Source organism: Maniola hyperantus, chromosome 5, assembly GCF_902806685.2.
Source record: "Maniola hyperantus chromosome 5, iAphHyp1.2, whole genome shotgun sequence".
In the NCBI taxonomy this organism is placed as follows: Eukaryota; Metazoa; Arthropoda; class Insecta; order Lepidoptera; family Nymphalidae; genus Maniola; species Maniola hyperantus.
In genome coordinates this window covers 6,328,599-6,345,083 of record NC_048540.1, presented here as the reverse complement: position 1 = coordinate 6,345,083, position 16,485 = coordinate 6,328,599, and the positions used below count along the sequence as shown (strand labels likewise).

The 16,485-nt window shown below is 37.6% G+C and overlaps 1 protein-coding gene across 2 annotated transcripts in view; it reads left to right on the top strand.

Moving 5' to 3' along the window:
• The window catches only part of Lkb1 (Lkb1 kinase), a 137,394-nt gene that overhangs the window by 7,935 nt on the left and 112,974 nt on the right, over window positions 1-16,485 (top strand). Inside the window, exon 6 of one of the 2 annotated variants that reach the window (XR_011236785.1) lies at window positions 1,877-5,705. Coding sequence is in view for 1 of the 2 variants with exons in the window: in XM_034968625.2 (XP_034824516.1) it covers window positions 1,877-1,998 (122 nt within the window). In the remaining variant the exon portion in view is untranslated. Of the gene's footprint in view, window positions 1-1,876; window positions 8,547-16,485 lie in introns of those variants that run through there. The other variant, XM_034968625.2, reaches the window with a different exon arrangement.

The window sequence follows — 16,485 nt, the reverse complement described above, 5'->3', positions numbered from 1 at the left end:
GCCTAAATTTCCTTGTTATATAAATTGTCAAATTTTTAAATTGTAGTATTATTATCCTCGTGATCCTTATGTGAGTCACTTGTTTAAGGTGGACTTTTGAGTTGAGCGTCTATGGCGTGACGTCGCGACAGAGCGGCATTGACGCCAGACTGACGGCTGGCGCGGCGGTGGCATCAGTGTGGCTGTACTCGAATGACGTTCCCTATATCATTTGTACATTAATCTGCCGCTCTGTCGTGAAACATACTCGAAACTCCACCTTCATTTAGTCAATAAATAATATGGCATCACTTTTAGTCACCGATTGTATATATTCGTTATAAGATAACAAGTGATAAAAAATATCATTCATTAAATGCTCTGTCGTTAAAAAAATATACACTGTCCTAATTTAATACAAAACAAACCTGTATTAAATGATGCTAACCTTCATGAGTGAATCTGTCAAATAAATAAAATCGATATTTACTAGTATGTACTAGAATACAAATGTTCATTTATGATTACTTAATAATAATTTGCAGAGTCTGGTGAATTTCGCAAAGTGGGTCAAGTTCGAGCTCGTATTTGCTCTATGAGTTAGGTTCGTAGCATGAAAGTGTTGACGAAATAAATAAAATCCGTATGGCCCCACAACCGCATTTCGAAGTCCTTTATTAATAAAACGCATATTACAATAAAATGTCACTAACATTCTATCAATTTACCACTAATCGAATTGCTTTTTTTAAACAAAGCTATGGTTCTGTCGAATCGTCTCTATAGCAATCTAATTTAAAATAATATATTATTATAATGTTTTTATGTATCTGAAACTATTTGTGATCCTTAAAATGTCTCATTCTTCCCGATGAGCTTTCCCATTGACGGTAATATACTGATACTACTTGTGTCACTATTCCCGTTGCGTTTTTATACCGCGACAATTCGCGACCAAGAAAACGCTGGTTTCTTTCAACAATATTCTTGACTCGATATTATGACCTCTTTATCGATCTGACCACTAGATATTGTTTCATTATGTCTTGTTGTGGCTATTTTCTGTAAGATGTCGATATTATTTTTTACCAGGCGTTTAAAAAACGCTCTAAATGGGCATACCGAGACATTTTGTAGGTAGACATGAGTCTCACTATTCCCATTCGTCGTTTCTTAACTCAATGAGTATAGTGAGACTGATTTGAAAAAAATGTACAGACTCAGTATTACTATTGCAATGGGTAATGGGAATAGTGAGACCCACCCCTTAAAATTAGGATTGCTTTAGACTTTGAACATAATAGCGCAGTACCCTTAGAACGAGTTTGAACATCTTTAGATTTCGAGCGTCGAAACACTAATTATCTTGTCATGAGTAAAATGTAACTTTGTACATACATATATGCCTCCTTAAATCGTTAAAGTTGTTTATCTAGCATCACCCATTGAGTTTCTGCTTCCGCAGCTGTAGGCTTTGATAGCACTGGCGTAAGTCTTATTTCTTAAAAGAGAGATAGAGAAACGGAGAGATAAGAGTTACGCGATAGATAAGGGGCGTTTATTACATTTTAGGCCGCAGCGCCGCATTGTGCAATTCAGCTTGCACAATGCACTTTATTGCGTCGTAACAAAAGTCGGCATTTATTTATTCGTTTTTGTGGAGTGATCCTAATGTACCTAAAAGGTATTATTTTGTAGGATTCTGTGGTTGAGGTTTATTCAATTCTGATGTTACTGTGTTTCAAGTTCGACACTCGAAATCTCTAAACGTTGTCGAGTTGTGAAAACTCGTACTAAGCTTACCAGCTTCTGCAGTTTTCAGTTTGGTCTTATTTGAATGCAAGAAAACGCTCATGTTATTATATTTATCAGTACTATAAGATTGTTCACGTTACAGAACTGGGTGACAACGGTTCCCGAACGTTATCTACGGCGGAGCTATCGGACGCCGAGTCGTCGCAGTGCAAGCGGCGCTGGCATTCCTCCTGCGGCCGGCTGCCGTCTTGTCGACTCACGTGATCGTCGCACAACTAACAACCGACCTTATTGAGCAAGTACATAAGAGCAGTTTTCCATTGTCACTCGCTGTCGATTCATGTATTGTAACGGCTTCACCCCGGATCCACACAATCGCGAACACGTCGACCGGAGTCCCTCGCGCGAGTCGTTCAAGCAGAGGCTAAACTAGCGTCAAACCGGCCACACACTTGCAGTTATAATGACAGCTGATCAATAAGACTGTTCAGCTGTTCGATTACGGAAAACCTTGAATTTTTGACCTTGGACATTGGAGCTGTCATCAAATTAATCGTGGTTATGTATTTACATTAAAATATGTCATTCTACCGCAGTCGAGCCTCTGTATCGTGATGTGCGTAGGCAAAACTGAGAACTGGAATAATTGTTCTTCTCCGGTCGTTCCTTCATTGCTGAAGATCGTGGTCCTGGCAAACTGCCCTCGAATGGCTTATCTGTTTCCATCGGCTTCTGTCGGTGGCCATTTTTACAATGTGATGAAATCCACACCTGCTGGACTCCTTTAGCTGGAATAATTGTACTGACAACAAATTTTAAGGTGGCTACACACGCGCAGTTATAACTGAACAGTTCTCTGTTCAGTTAAATCGCTATAGTAAAATGCGTAAGCAAAACTGAGAACTGAACAATTTAATTGACAACGAACTTTAACAGTTAATCAAATTATCAGTAGCTTACAAGTAACTGTCAGTTATAACTGCACTGTGTAGCCGGCTTTAGCTGTCAAGTGTCAGTTGTCCGCGCCTAGTTTCCTTTGAGTCTGACAAAATAAAGTGACACTGGAGCGCATCGGAGGTGAGGCGAGGGCGGTGGAGAGCGCCGACTACACTCTCACACTCTCGTTGGCTTGTGTGATGTTGTCGTTGACATGTGTCACGTGGCCCAGAAACTCGTGATCAATAGGGTGTTGGACTGTAGTAATAAAATGATGTGATTTTTTGTATAGCGATAGTTTAAAGCTGTGATAGCCTAGTGGTTAGGACGTCCGCCTTCTAATCGGAGGTCGGGGGTTTGATCCCGGGCACGCACCTCGAACTTTTCAGAGTTATGTGCGTTTTAATTAATTAAATATCACTTGCTTTAACGGTGAAGGAAAACATCGTAAGGAAACCTGCATGCCTGAGAGTTCTCCATAATGTTCTCAAAGGTGTGTGAAGTCTACCAATCCACAGATGGCCAGCGTGGTAGACTATGGCCAAACCCTTCTTACTCGTGACCCGTACCCGTCCCGTGCTCTGTAGTGAGCCGGTTATGGGTTGATCATGATGATGATGACCATAGTTTACGCGGGGCTAGAATTCATTATTTAAAAAAAAAACGTTTTTATTTTATTTTTCAATTTTGTTACATAAAAATAGAGTAATTTCTGCTGGAAAATATTTTTTATGTTAAAAAATTGGATTTATACATTGTGACGTCATTAATCGCCTTCCGTAGAGCGTGACATCAGTATATTAATTATGTTAAAAATAAATAAAAATCATGTTTAAAACTATATATTCTTTTTAATATTGAAATCTAGCCTCATAAACTACCATTATTATATTACTACAGTCCAAGACTAAATTCTCGCACCAATACAAAAAAAACACTTTCAAATGTTCTATGTATTTAGGCAAAGATTATAAAATACCAGATGGGCAAAACTCATCCGTTCGTGTTTTAAAAAGTGGAGACAAATTCGTAAGCTTGTGTGCGTGACACGCATGCGCTGTTTACGCTTCTCCGAGTCAAACGATACGAACTAATGATTTTAAGCTTATTTCGTGGTTTAACAACATATTTTAATGTATATAACTGGCCACTATTAATTTGATGGTTTTATTTGTTGATATTTCGACTCAATTACACAGGTAGTGGTTACGACGGGACTGACTGGCGGATCGTGGTCCCGTCGTGACCACGTTTATATACATTAAAATATGACACCTACGAACATGCTTAAAAATAAGCGGCCCGTTATCAAACTAAAGGAGACGTTGATATTTAGGTAGTACATGGTTTTATTGAAGTCATGTATTGTACGGAAATGTTGTTACACCAATGTTTGTTAAATGTTTGTATTTGAAAGCTTTATGTGCAATATAGCGGTGAGGTCCGAGATAGAAATAGTTCTTTGGCCAAGATCCTAGGACCAACGTGGTTTCGTAAAATTAACCATTTATTATTCGTTTGTAAATTTGAAATGCCTTAACTTCTATATTCTCAAATTGCACATAAATCGTTTTGTGTCGTAAATTTGACGTCCGCTAAGGTAATGATTAATTAAATTATCTTTAAATTGTGTCCTATTTAAAGTAATGAATGGTCTGCGAGAAAAACGCATTTTATGTTCTAGCTCAATACAATTAATAGTTGCTGTACCATATTTTTGTTTGTATTCAGTTTTGTTGCCAAATATTCTAAACAAACTCATGCTGGCTCTATTATTTTATTAATATTGTTTGCTGGACGTTGCCTTTTATTAATTTTCTTGTTATATGCTAAAGAACTCAAAGTAAATATTTAAAAAAACTTATCATGTTTCTTAGTTTATCTTAATAGTAGACATATATCCATAAGACATGTTTTGTTGCTGATTTTAATTAACACTCATTGTAAATGAATGCCTTCGATAAATTCCTGCGATTTTTTTAAAGAATCTAGTGTTTTATGTGTCTAGTGTTAATCCAGTGTCGCTGATTAGTTCAGAATATACAAGAGTTTAAATTTTTAACTATGATCTCAATATTTCGTAGGGCCGTCATTTGAAGTTGCATTTCGCTACTCGCATTTATAAAAACGATTAAAAATTCCACTGAAAATATTTTATTCCGAATTCTGAGGATCGTAAATCCCACAGGATGCGACGGATCGGCTTATTCCGTTTTTCCACCCTAAAACAGCCTACCCTAGGAGTATACTCGGAAACCTGCGGGAAACCTCATGTTTTTTAGGGTTCCATACCTCAAAAGGAAAAAAGGAACCCTTATAGAATCACTTTGTTGTCTGTCTGTCCGTATGTCTGTCTGTCTGTCAAGAAAACCAATAGGGTACTTAATGTTGACCTAAAGACCTATTGTGCCACAGCTTTGAAACTTGAAGCTTAAAAAGAATAATAAGTGAAGAGTTAGTAAAAGGATTCTAAGATTTATGTCTATTTGTATTGATTAAAACCGGTAACATTCGACTTAAATCGTCACAGTCTAAGCTAGATATACGGACAATAATATTTTGTGGATTTGTGAAGGACGCTTTCAATATTGGAATAGGAGTGAATAGGGCTTCCTTCTGGACAGGCGCGCTCCATCTTAGGCTACATCATCTCCTGTTTGGTGTGATTGCAGTCAAGCGCAAGCCTATTTAGTTATATAAAAAATAAAGGGGTTTTCAAATACAAATTTTCGATAATTATGTTAACCAATTGCTTTTAAAGAAAGAAACAATGAGTAAAATAGATGAACCTTAGGCACCCTCACAGCGGGTCGTGCGGCTCGCAGTCCCTACCGCGACGCGTAGCGAGCTGATTCCCTATGAAAAAGGACCCCGGATGGGTTCGAAACTAGCCGGGCTTACGTCGACTTAATATGTGAGTATAGCTGGAATAACCTATACCTACTTAAAATAGATGAAGTTATCAAGTCATATTTTTCTACTCACGTCAGGAGTAATATTTTTTTAAATCGCCTCAATTTTCTCTATAATTTAAGGTCGATATTGCATTGATAAAATATATCTACTTATAAAAAAAATTAGGACAGTAAAATTGTAAAATAAGGTGTAGGGCAATATTTTTCTTAATATTTAGTATTATTATGTAGTGAAATGCGACTTCTATTTTGAATAAATAAAAAAAAAGGTAACTATGTTGTCACAGGATCTCAAAGTTAACTAGCAGTGGCAATAAAAAGTGAATAATATAAATCCTAAAAAATCTCTAAAGCAAAAAATCTTTCTAAATCAATAAAAAATTCATATGTATAATTTTCCCATGAGGAGTAGAAAAATCAAAGGAGCTATATCAACAACATCTAAAGAAATTTGACGAGTGTCTTAAAACGTAGTGTACATTTTTTTAAAAGGTATCCTAACATGTACTTAAATAACTATAGAATAGTTTCTGAAATGCTCCGATTATACTTACCACTATACAATCGTATGTCAAAGTAAATAAAGCTGAGTTTGAGTTGTTGACTTGCTATCAAAAAAGACGCTGTGTCTCGGTTACAATTCACTCTGTAAGGCTGAGATTTATAAAGCGAACTTTGACTTTGCTCAGACTTAGACACGTTGATAGCGCTGATATAAATCGGTCTCGTTTTAACTAAAGCTAAAGTCTGAGCAAAGTCAAAGTACAAAGTACTTTATAGATCTCTCTCTCTCTCTAGTAGATCTTAGTAGATCTATAAATCTCAGTCTAATTGTGCGTCTAGGCCTTTCATTTCTTGTCCTGAGTGTTAGAATAAATGTTTATTTTTGGACCTACTTATACAAACCAGAACCAATCCACGAATTGATAGTTTTGAGAAAAAGCATTTTTTGTATAAACTGTATCGAAAAAAAAAATTGTTTATTGTTTTAAATAGCAACACAATATTGTAAAAAAACACGCAATTTAAACAAAAACTGGGTTTCCTCAAAACTATCATTGTGTGAATTGGTTCTGGTTTGCGTTAGTATAGCACCGCGATAGGTCGAGATGGCAAGCGGGGAGGGAACGCCCAGCACAGCCCCCGCACTGACCTGGTGCGGGCGAGGGCGAGGCTACCTTATTCCGCCATTGCCATCTCACCTGTTGCGGACTATAGGTCTTTTTATAAATGAGACAAACTGCTTTATTTATAATCGTGGAATAGTTCGACTAATCGCTAGGACCATTCAATTTTCTAGGGTAGTGCATCACTTTTTTATTATGTACTCGTAGATTTAACGAAATAATATTCTCAACTTATCTGTTGCTATTCCGCGTTTATTAATAAAGTAATGTGTAATATAATATAGTCAATAATATAAACGTTGGTGTTCACATTTTGTGTTGATTGTTAGTTAATGTTATATTATATTAACTCAAGTTTAGTTCAGGAGCATCATCTTAAGAGTTATTTAAATTTTAAGTTGCAGTTTAAAATTACAAACTTGTCCCGTTTATTCAATGGCCTCACTTTTTCTTTTCTTATTTTTAAGGTTCCGTACCTCAAAAGGAAAAACGGAACCCTTATAGGATCACTTTGTTGTCTATCTGTCTGTCGGTAAAGAAACCTATAGGGTACTGCCCGTTGACCTAGAATCATGAAATTTGGCGGGTAGGTAGGTCTTATAACACGTTAGGGGGAAAATCCGAAAACCAGGAATTTGTGGTTACATCACAAAAAAAACATGTGTTCTTGAAGTAAGATTAATATACCAAGTGGGGCATCATATAAATGGGCTTTACCTGAACACTCTAAAACAGATTTTTAATGCATTCTATAGTTTTAATTTATCGTGCAAAATGACGAAAAAATACGACTGCAGTACGGAACCCTCGGTGTGCGAGTCTGACTTGCACTTAGCCGGTTTTTTACTTAATTAAATTCTGCACTTGAATAATAGTTCGTAGATTTTTGTAGTTATGGGTACGTAGGTATATTATATGTATAAACCTCTATTACATTAACATAATATTTTATTAATAATACGATAGATTAATTATTAATATTATGATTAAGGGCCGGTTGTTTCAAACCATTGGTCTTCGTAAGATACGTTCGTTAAAATTTAACAGACGTAGACGAATTTTAACATTTGTTAATTTAAGAGCGTTGCTTCATTGCACAAAAAACTGTTCGTCATTGTTATTCTGGTTACGAAACTAACCCTAAAAACCTAACCTTTTCCGTATCCTTTTTTATTTCATTTTATATTAAATTATATAGTTATTGATATTGCTACTTCGCATTTTAAACACTTTTTCTTTTTTAAAAATTCTATTTCATCTTCAAAAAAACTACCACTAAAAGCATTGAATTCAATTGATTCCATTATAATTTGTAAATAAAATATTCCGTTTGTAGGAAGTATGAAGTTACGAACTGATTTGACGATCACCAATGGCGCCAGCACTGGTTAACGTAAACGTAACTTTTTAACGAACGTTAGCGCTAATAGATGCTGAATCAACGCTTTTTCTTTACTTACGTTCGTTAGCGCCATATTTAAAGGTTACGTGTCCGTCAAAATTTGTTGAAACAACCGGCCCTAAATAATAGTGTCCTAACTGATCTGTTTTTGTGTACGGCTGGGCTACCGTTGGCAGCCACGTCGTATTGGATATTTACCTGTATGAATGATCTCCATTCGATACCAGCTGTTCCAAAAGGTTTATGCAGATTTTATTTGAAAAAGTGAGGTATTGAATGTGTAATATTATGTTTTGTTGTACCTACCTAAATGTTCTGTGTGGCGCTTCAGAGAATGTGTGTGCACAGTGCCTGAACTGATTACGGGCAAAGTAACACAGATTAAATACAGAAAATATTAATATATTGTAAATAAAATGTCAAAGAATTTTACTTGTTGTTTTTATTTATATCTAGCTTATTCCCGCGACTTCGTCCGCGTGGACTACACAAAATTCAAATTCCTTTTTTACCCCTTTAGGAATTTTCAAAAATCTTTTTTTAGCGGATGTCAACGTCAAAATTGCTATCTGTATGAGTGTATGCGGTTAAGCCCGATCCGTCCAGTAGTTTGAGCTGTGCGTTGAAATATCAGTCAGTCAGCATTTCCTTTTATATATTTCCTTTAGGACTTGGCACGTACACTGCTGAATATCGGCCTTTTCCAAAGAGCTCCACCACACTCGATCCTTAGTGTCCGTTCACACAGACCGGCTCGGACAGAATCGGACGGTGCTCTTCTTTTCACACAGACCTCCGGCGCGCGTACGGTTGGAACTGGCCGGAGCGACCAAGCTTTCTTTCACATAGACCGGCTGGAAGAGCACTGTACTGAAAGAGTACGCAAACGGAGCTGTTCGGCTGCGCGAGAGCGGAAGAGCGCATCATCAGAAATCATACGTAGCCAGTCGGCTCCTTTTATTTTTTCACACTAACCGCGTAAGGTTTGCTCTCCGGCTTTCTCAATAACAAAAGAGGTGATATGTAAAAATAAACCTTATTTCATCTATCCAACACTATTTTAATCGCTATCAACAGCCCTTTCCGCCACCCTATTTTAAATACTTATCGTCGGTCCATCTTGCTGGAGGGCGTCCCACACAACGCTTATTTACTTACTCGCTGTCTCCACTTTAGAGCTGATATCTATAGAGCGAACTTTGCTCAGAATTAAGATTGAGTTAAAAGAGGAGACAGATTTATGTTAGAAATATAAAACTGTCTCGTTTTAACTCAGAGTGCGCTCTGTACATCTCACCCTCAAACTGCGGGCCGGCAATGGTCAGCCCGTGGCCATCTCTCCTACTCGGCGACCAATGACACTTCTGACTTGCTGATAGTTACCTTAGTTGGTGCTCCTGCGGATCTCTTCATTTCGAATCTTATTCTTCAGAGAAACTTAACATATCTTTATAGCTCACTGAGCGATTTTAAATTAGTGGATCTAGCCCTTTGTCAGTGTCTACGTTTCAGCGCTTTAAGTGAGGACGAGAAAACTTTCGTCTTCGGGCATTCAGATATTGACGGTTAGGATTGAGGTGACTATTACCTTGTTCATCTAGGTAATAGGTAGGTAAGTTCGAATACTTAATCACTCATTCAGAAACAAGATAACAGTGTCGCAAGTCAGTCACGACACCATTCCCAGCTACAATGTGCGGAAGTGCGCGAATGTTACCACAAAGGCACCTTCCGCCATATCAGACGTCAGGCTTTACCAACTAGATCACTATGCCACTATACTACGCGATGTGAAGACCAGCAAATGGTATTTGAAATGTCAAATTCTTTATTGTTTACACGACTGCGCAACTCGAAGAGTGTTGTGTTCATCAGGCTATGTATAATATGTTTGTTCCTTTGTGACGCTCTAGAGACTAAACACGTGGACCGATTTTGATGATTCTTATGACGTAGGTACCTACCACGCGTTTCTGAGATAAACTGTCTTGACAGACAACAGATTAACAACGAAGTAGTGTCCTTCACTAAACTACTAAAAATCTAAAAGTGACCCTAAAACAGTAAAATTTTGATACCGAAAAGCATTCATAGTACCTACTGTAAACCAGAGTTACCCAGTACCTACCTACCTCGCTGATGGTGAAGACCATCAGCAAGGTAGGTGGGTATTGGGTACCACAGAAGATATAGTACGCGACAGGTCGAGATGGCAATCGGGGTATGAGCCGGGGGGACTGCATAGCCCGCACCGGGTTAGCGCGGTGGGTGTGCGGGGCGACCCCACCCCGATTGCTATCTCGACCTGTCGCGTACTATGGGTTTGAAACTGTGCGCGAAAACTTATCGTAACATATTATGGTCAATACATCGATGGGTCAATATCATTTAGTCATAACGCGTGAAGAATCCCGCCAGCTCCGATGTTTTGGAAAAACTTGTCGTTTGGTAACTGGTCCTAGGTAGGTACGATGGCTAATAGAAATTATTTCAAATTTGTCGCTATGTGATCACTTGTATCCTGCGGTAATTCGTAATCAGGTACCTACGTAATTATAATATTAATTAGGCTATTGATTAATTATTACGATAACGACTCTTGCTATTTAGTAGGCAGGAATACGACGACGATACGATACAGGTGTCATTCTATATTCTACTCAGTAGGTAGAGTATATAGAAGACTAGAGTAGAGTCTACTGAATGAGCAGAATTAATTTCATGTGGGACAGCATTTTGCCACTTATGATAGGTAAGTCAAGACTACCACTAGTTCGGAAGGAAAGTTGTACTGAGAAGAGCCGGCAAAAGACCGCAGGAGATCGAACCCTCGACTTCCCGAACTGACGTCTTAACCACTAGGCTATCACTGACTTATTAGGTACTTCAGTACTAGCAAATGCCCGACATGATGTGTTGCAATGACTCTCGCAGGCAATGTACATAGATGATCCTATGCCAGAAACCTTCACGCATGTGCCAACAACAACTGTACAAAGTTTCTACACAATCGGATGAACGATGCACTAATGCTAACGTACAGTCACAAATATTAATTTTTATTTGTAGGTAGGTACCTATTAAAAAGATACACAGTCATATTTTATTAATGTTGTTGTTGTACACACTTGGAGTGGTTAATGTTTAACTTTATTGCCAAGTCAAGGACTAAAGTGACTAGCCGATACCCTCGGCACATCCTTTCACGTCCTACGTAACATCAATAGGCATTTACTTTAAGACGTACAGATTTTAAAACGCTACTTATCAAATAAAGCATGAATACACCTTTTAAGTAAGTAAATAAATAGCTACCCACCTGTTTTTCAGTGTTTGCTATTTACCCAAATATGTAAAATCCAAATACCTATCTATCTGCTGATTTAAGTATTAAAATTAGCGCAAATCTAGATTTAAATTGGATTATCAAGTAGGTAGGTAGGTAGGTAGGTATGAGTATCGCCTTTTTAACGGGAAGTGTTCAAAGTGAGCACTTTGACCTTATTCCAACCTCCATTTTCTAAAACCGCACCGCACGCCACCGAAAGCTGTGTCATCCTCACCACCTGGGTGCCACTTCGACCGTCCGTTGTGCCAGATTTTTTTCCACGCACATGCAAATTGTGGAACCAACTCCCTTCGGCGGTGTTCCATTTAAGTAGATTTCAACATGGGTTATTCAAGATGCGGATCAATAATTCCTGAAAAGCTGGCAATGCGTTAGCGGTTCCTCTGGTGCTGCAAAATTAAATGTTCAAGGGCGGTGATATTGACTAACAGGTGACTCGCTTGTTAGTTTGCTCGCTGTTCATAATATATATACGAGTAACAAAAAGTAATGTGATAATAAGATCACCTACCTGCTATTATTTACTGAAATTAATCCTATGAGTACTACTTAGGATTGAATGTAGCACAAGTTCCAAGAGATATACCTAAAGTACTTGGAAAGATATAGTGTGACATCTTATAAGTGATATTTTGCTAAGGACTTACAAGTTTGTACTGCCGAGGGTTCAACTAAATGCCAACTCCAAATAGGTACAGATATAACTCGTACTAGTGAGCTATTTGTGGTAACTAGGTAGCCTACCATTGTTATTTATGTTTATTCTAATTCAATACGTTTTACCTATTTTATATGTATAATGGAAGAATATTGAAGGGCGGAGAAGGTATGGGAGAGTAAAATTATATGTCTGTCGCATTGGTACAATGTACATTGGAAGAAGACTGGTCACGTGTGCCGGAGGAACGATGGACGTTGGAGATCTTTGAGTCGAAGCATTCTCTAGAGGAGACCGCGTCATGCCAAACAGAGCGTAGGGCGCCGCCCGCCCAGCAAGATGGAGTGGAGGGTAGCTTGCAATAATGGCATCGATTGGTTGCGAAAAGCGCAAGATAGAGTATGTTAGCGCTACTGGGGCCTATTTCCAACAGTGGGTGCATATTGGCAGAAAATTATACAATGATGTTTGATCTGAGAGGTAAGGTTGTTAAGACAATGAATAAGGTAAAATATCAAACGAAAAAGTAATTACCTATATCACCATCTCATATTTCTATTTTTTACGACATACCTAAGTAGGTATCTAGTGGATCTACCTATTGTTCTTGTCATTTATTAATGATGTTAAAAGTTCAGATGGACTGATCAATAGTTGACGAACCATAAATAGCGCGGTGAAAGCAATAGGTATGTAACTTGCTATGTAATTCTATTGTAATCTGCAATTTGATCCCGAACGGTAACTTACCTACCTACTGTCTCGGTGCCTATTGTTCTTCGCTTCTTAACCATTTAGATTTTAGAGTGATTGGCATTTCAAAATTGAAACCTGTTTGGGCTGAAGTATTACACCTCTTACAGATTCGTTATAGATGCGTTTTCTTTTCAACAATAGTTTTATTGCGCTTTACGTAATGGACGCGAGATTTATCGTCAATCTGTTTGATCATAATGCTGTCCGGACCGAAGATTAGGTAGTACCTAGGTAGTTTAACTTACTTATCTAAGTTCTTTTTTGTTACAACATTCGAAAATTTAGATGTAACTATTGCTATTGCACCTATTGCTTGCTTGTGTGAGTATACTCGATGCAGGTACGCGCAAGTTTAGGCATTTACGTGGCTATTTATATGCTTACTTGCACGGTGTGCATAAGGCATTACTTAAAAGCCTCAATTGTTCAATGGTTTAGAAGTTAGTTCAGTCTGATTATGATACTTGAGGATTAACGCCCACTGTGATTTTTGCCTATATCATTTATATAGGATTACGTAACAGAGAGAGCCTAAACAACCTCTCCCCGCGGATAGGGTAATTTAGTGTTAAGTAGGGTAATATAGTGTAATTCTTTAAATGAAAATGTTACAGTAAAACTTAAAGCTAGCCTTATCTAATTAGGCCCGCGTGGCATGGTGCCAAGAATACTGGCTGCATTTACGCGCTGGACAGCCAGGCTGATCCGCAAAAATTGAGCCAGCCCTTCTGTCACCAGATGAGGCTATTAATTGCGGTGAAATGTCTCGTAATTTTTTTTAGCACTAAGACTCCATGGCCCCAGGGTCTCCACGGCAAACGGAACAAAAATGTAACTCTCGATAAGAGAGGCAAGAGAAAATAAATAAATGAAAATATTTTAATTCAATTAAACTTTTACAAGTACCTACTTTTGAATTGTCAAATGCATCTACCACTGCTGGTTCGGAATGCCTTTCCTAAAAGAACCTAATCAACTTGAAAAATAATTATTGGTTGGTTTGTTACCAATTATTTTAACACATAGGTAATTATGTGTACCTACATTACAGTATGTTGTTATTATATAGGTACTGGCGATAAGTATTGATTTCACACTATCCATTACTACCGGCAGAAGGAAATAGCGTGATCTTCGTGCTTGGTACATATGGGTCATGATCATGGGCACTGAACTGGAACTAGTATTCATGTTTGGTATCGGAAATTACCTTGTAATAATTAGTAAGTAGTAGACACTTAGGTACATACTTATATATCACGACTCACGAAACAACACAGATTAAAGACAATATAATATGAATCTTTTGATGCGTTCATTATAATTTACAACTTGGGTACCGCTATATTTCGCTTCTTGGTTTACTATAGGCTAGGCTCAATTAGTTGCTTCAATGACCCTTAGAATGCTTGGATTCCGGAGTAAGCTAAGCTGGCTGGAGTGATCCAGAGGGACCCGTACCAGTGGTCTCACGTATACGACGGACGGCTACGTCTAAGTACGGAAAAGCAACCCAGGAGTCAGGGACAGAAGAAGAAGGCCTTTAGAATAACACCTTCCAAGGAATGTATCGAATTACCTACCGGTCATTCTGTATAATCGATAGACCAGGATATTAACGTCTGTTTGCAACTACGTGTTATTTCGGAATAGTGCCATTTTTAACTTATAATGTTCAAACCTATTTTTATCCTATATCTAAATATATAAAAGGAAAAGGTGACTGACTGACTGACAGACTGATCCATCAACGCACAGCTCAAACTACTGGACGGTTGAAGCTGAAATTTGGTATGCAGATAGCTATTATGACGTAGGCATCAGCTAAGAAAGGATTTTTGAAAATTCAACCCCAAATTCAAGGGGTTGAAATAGGGGTTTGAAATTTGTGTAGTCCACGCGGACGAAGTCGCGAGCACACAGTTAAATTATAAAACTTATATTAAATTCAAAATATTTTAATTTTCTTAGTCTATGATACTGGACAGTTAATCGAACCTATCTATCCTGTAATAAATTATAAAATTCATATTGTTTCTTAATTTATGATACTGATATGATAAATAGGTACGTATAATGTAAATATTATACCCAATGAATAAAATGGGTCTATAAAATTTTCCCACTGTACCTTTCCAAACGATCAAGTTAAAACGATTATTTCATATTGGCATTTGGGAGATGATCGTATCGTCTGTGCATTCGAAGACGTGACGGACACTGAAAGGCTACATTTTCCAAATATAGTGTTGCTATTCGTGATTTTGTAAGAATTTCTAGGTAGGTAAGTAGGTATCTATACAAAGAGTAAGAAGATTAATTCGCTTAGTAGTAAAGAGTAATCCGCTAAAAAAGGCTAAAAAAGAGAAATTTTTTTTTGTTGGGTGTTGATGTGTGTTGTTATTTGTTCTATATACATATGTATGTATATTCTTTATTGCACCATAAAACACAAATGACAGGTTACAAAAAAGAAATCTTAAAAAGTAGGTACAAACAGGCGGTCTTATCGCCTTTTTCTTGTTCTATCCTTGTGTTTCGCTACGGATGTCGCCAGCTTGCTTCGCTCGCCACCTCTCTCCTGCGTTTCACTCAGCGTCATTAGTCTCACTTGATTCACTTGAATCAAGTCCTCCTTCGCGAACATCTAGCTTTACGCTTTACAAAAACACTCTAAAAATTGGTTATAGGACAAACAAGACTGCCTGGAGTGTGCTCAAATTTTGATCTAGATAATATTCGACCTTATGATGATTATTCCGTCGAGAAAGCAATTTTTTTGACTCTAGCGAATGCTTAATCGTTACACCTACTGCAAATTACATAGGGAATCTCAATATTAAATATTTAATCTGAGAAACGAAACATTTTTCGCACTTTAGCGGCCTCGTTTACAACTGGTATATCTACACACTTTAGCGGTAACGTTAAATAACTACTCACAATAAACAAAAATATGCACCACATACTACAAAACCAATTAATTATCTTCGTATACTTAGTTTCTCGACAGGCCAAATTCGGACCTCCATTGTCGCTCATCCATACAGTTACAGACTTGGGTCAACGTTCAATCGATCACACCGCTGCCTTCAACTAGGAATATGCATAATACCTAGCTTCATTATGCAATAATCGTATCGCCAGACAGTGTATCTATAGGTAAGCAGGTTTTATCCTCGGTGCAGGTCGTAGGTCGCGATGCGCCAGCGGTCGCGGAAGCTTTCAAAATATCGTAGGGTTACCATTTACAGTGTTGTAATGAAGGTCACATATTATAATTATAATAATTAGTTAAATGACTCACTATGTAAACCTTAATAAAATGAAATCAATCTACTACTTAGTTCAAAAGATTAGGTATATATAGGGTGGAGTTCGCCGACTTTTAAAACGGCCGCTTATAAGATAGGAAATCGGTAAAATTTTGCGGGATAAAAATTATGCCTATGTCCTTCCTCGGGATGCAAGCTATCTCTGTAGGTACCAAATTTCGTCAAAATCGGTTGAACGGTTGAGCCGTGAAAAGCTAGCAGACAGACAGACACACTTTCGCATTTATAATATTAGTATGGATTTTCGTGCCTAAATTCTTAAAAATTGGTTCA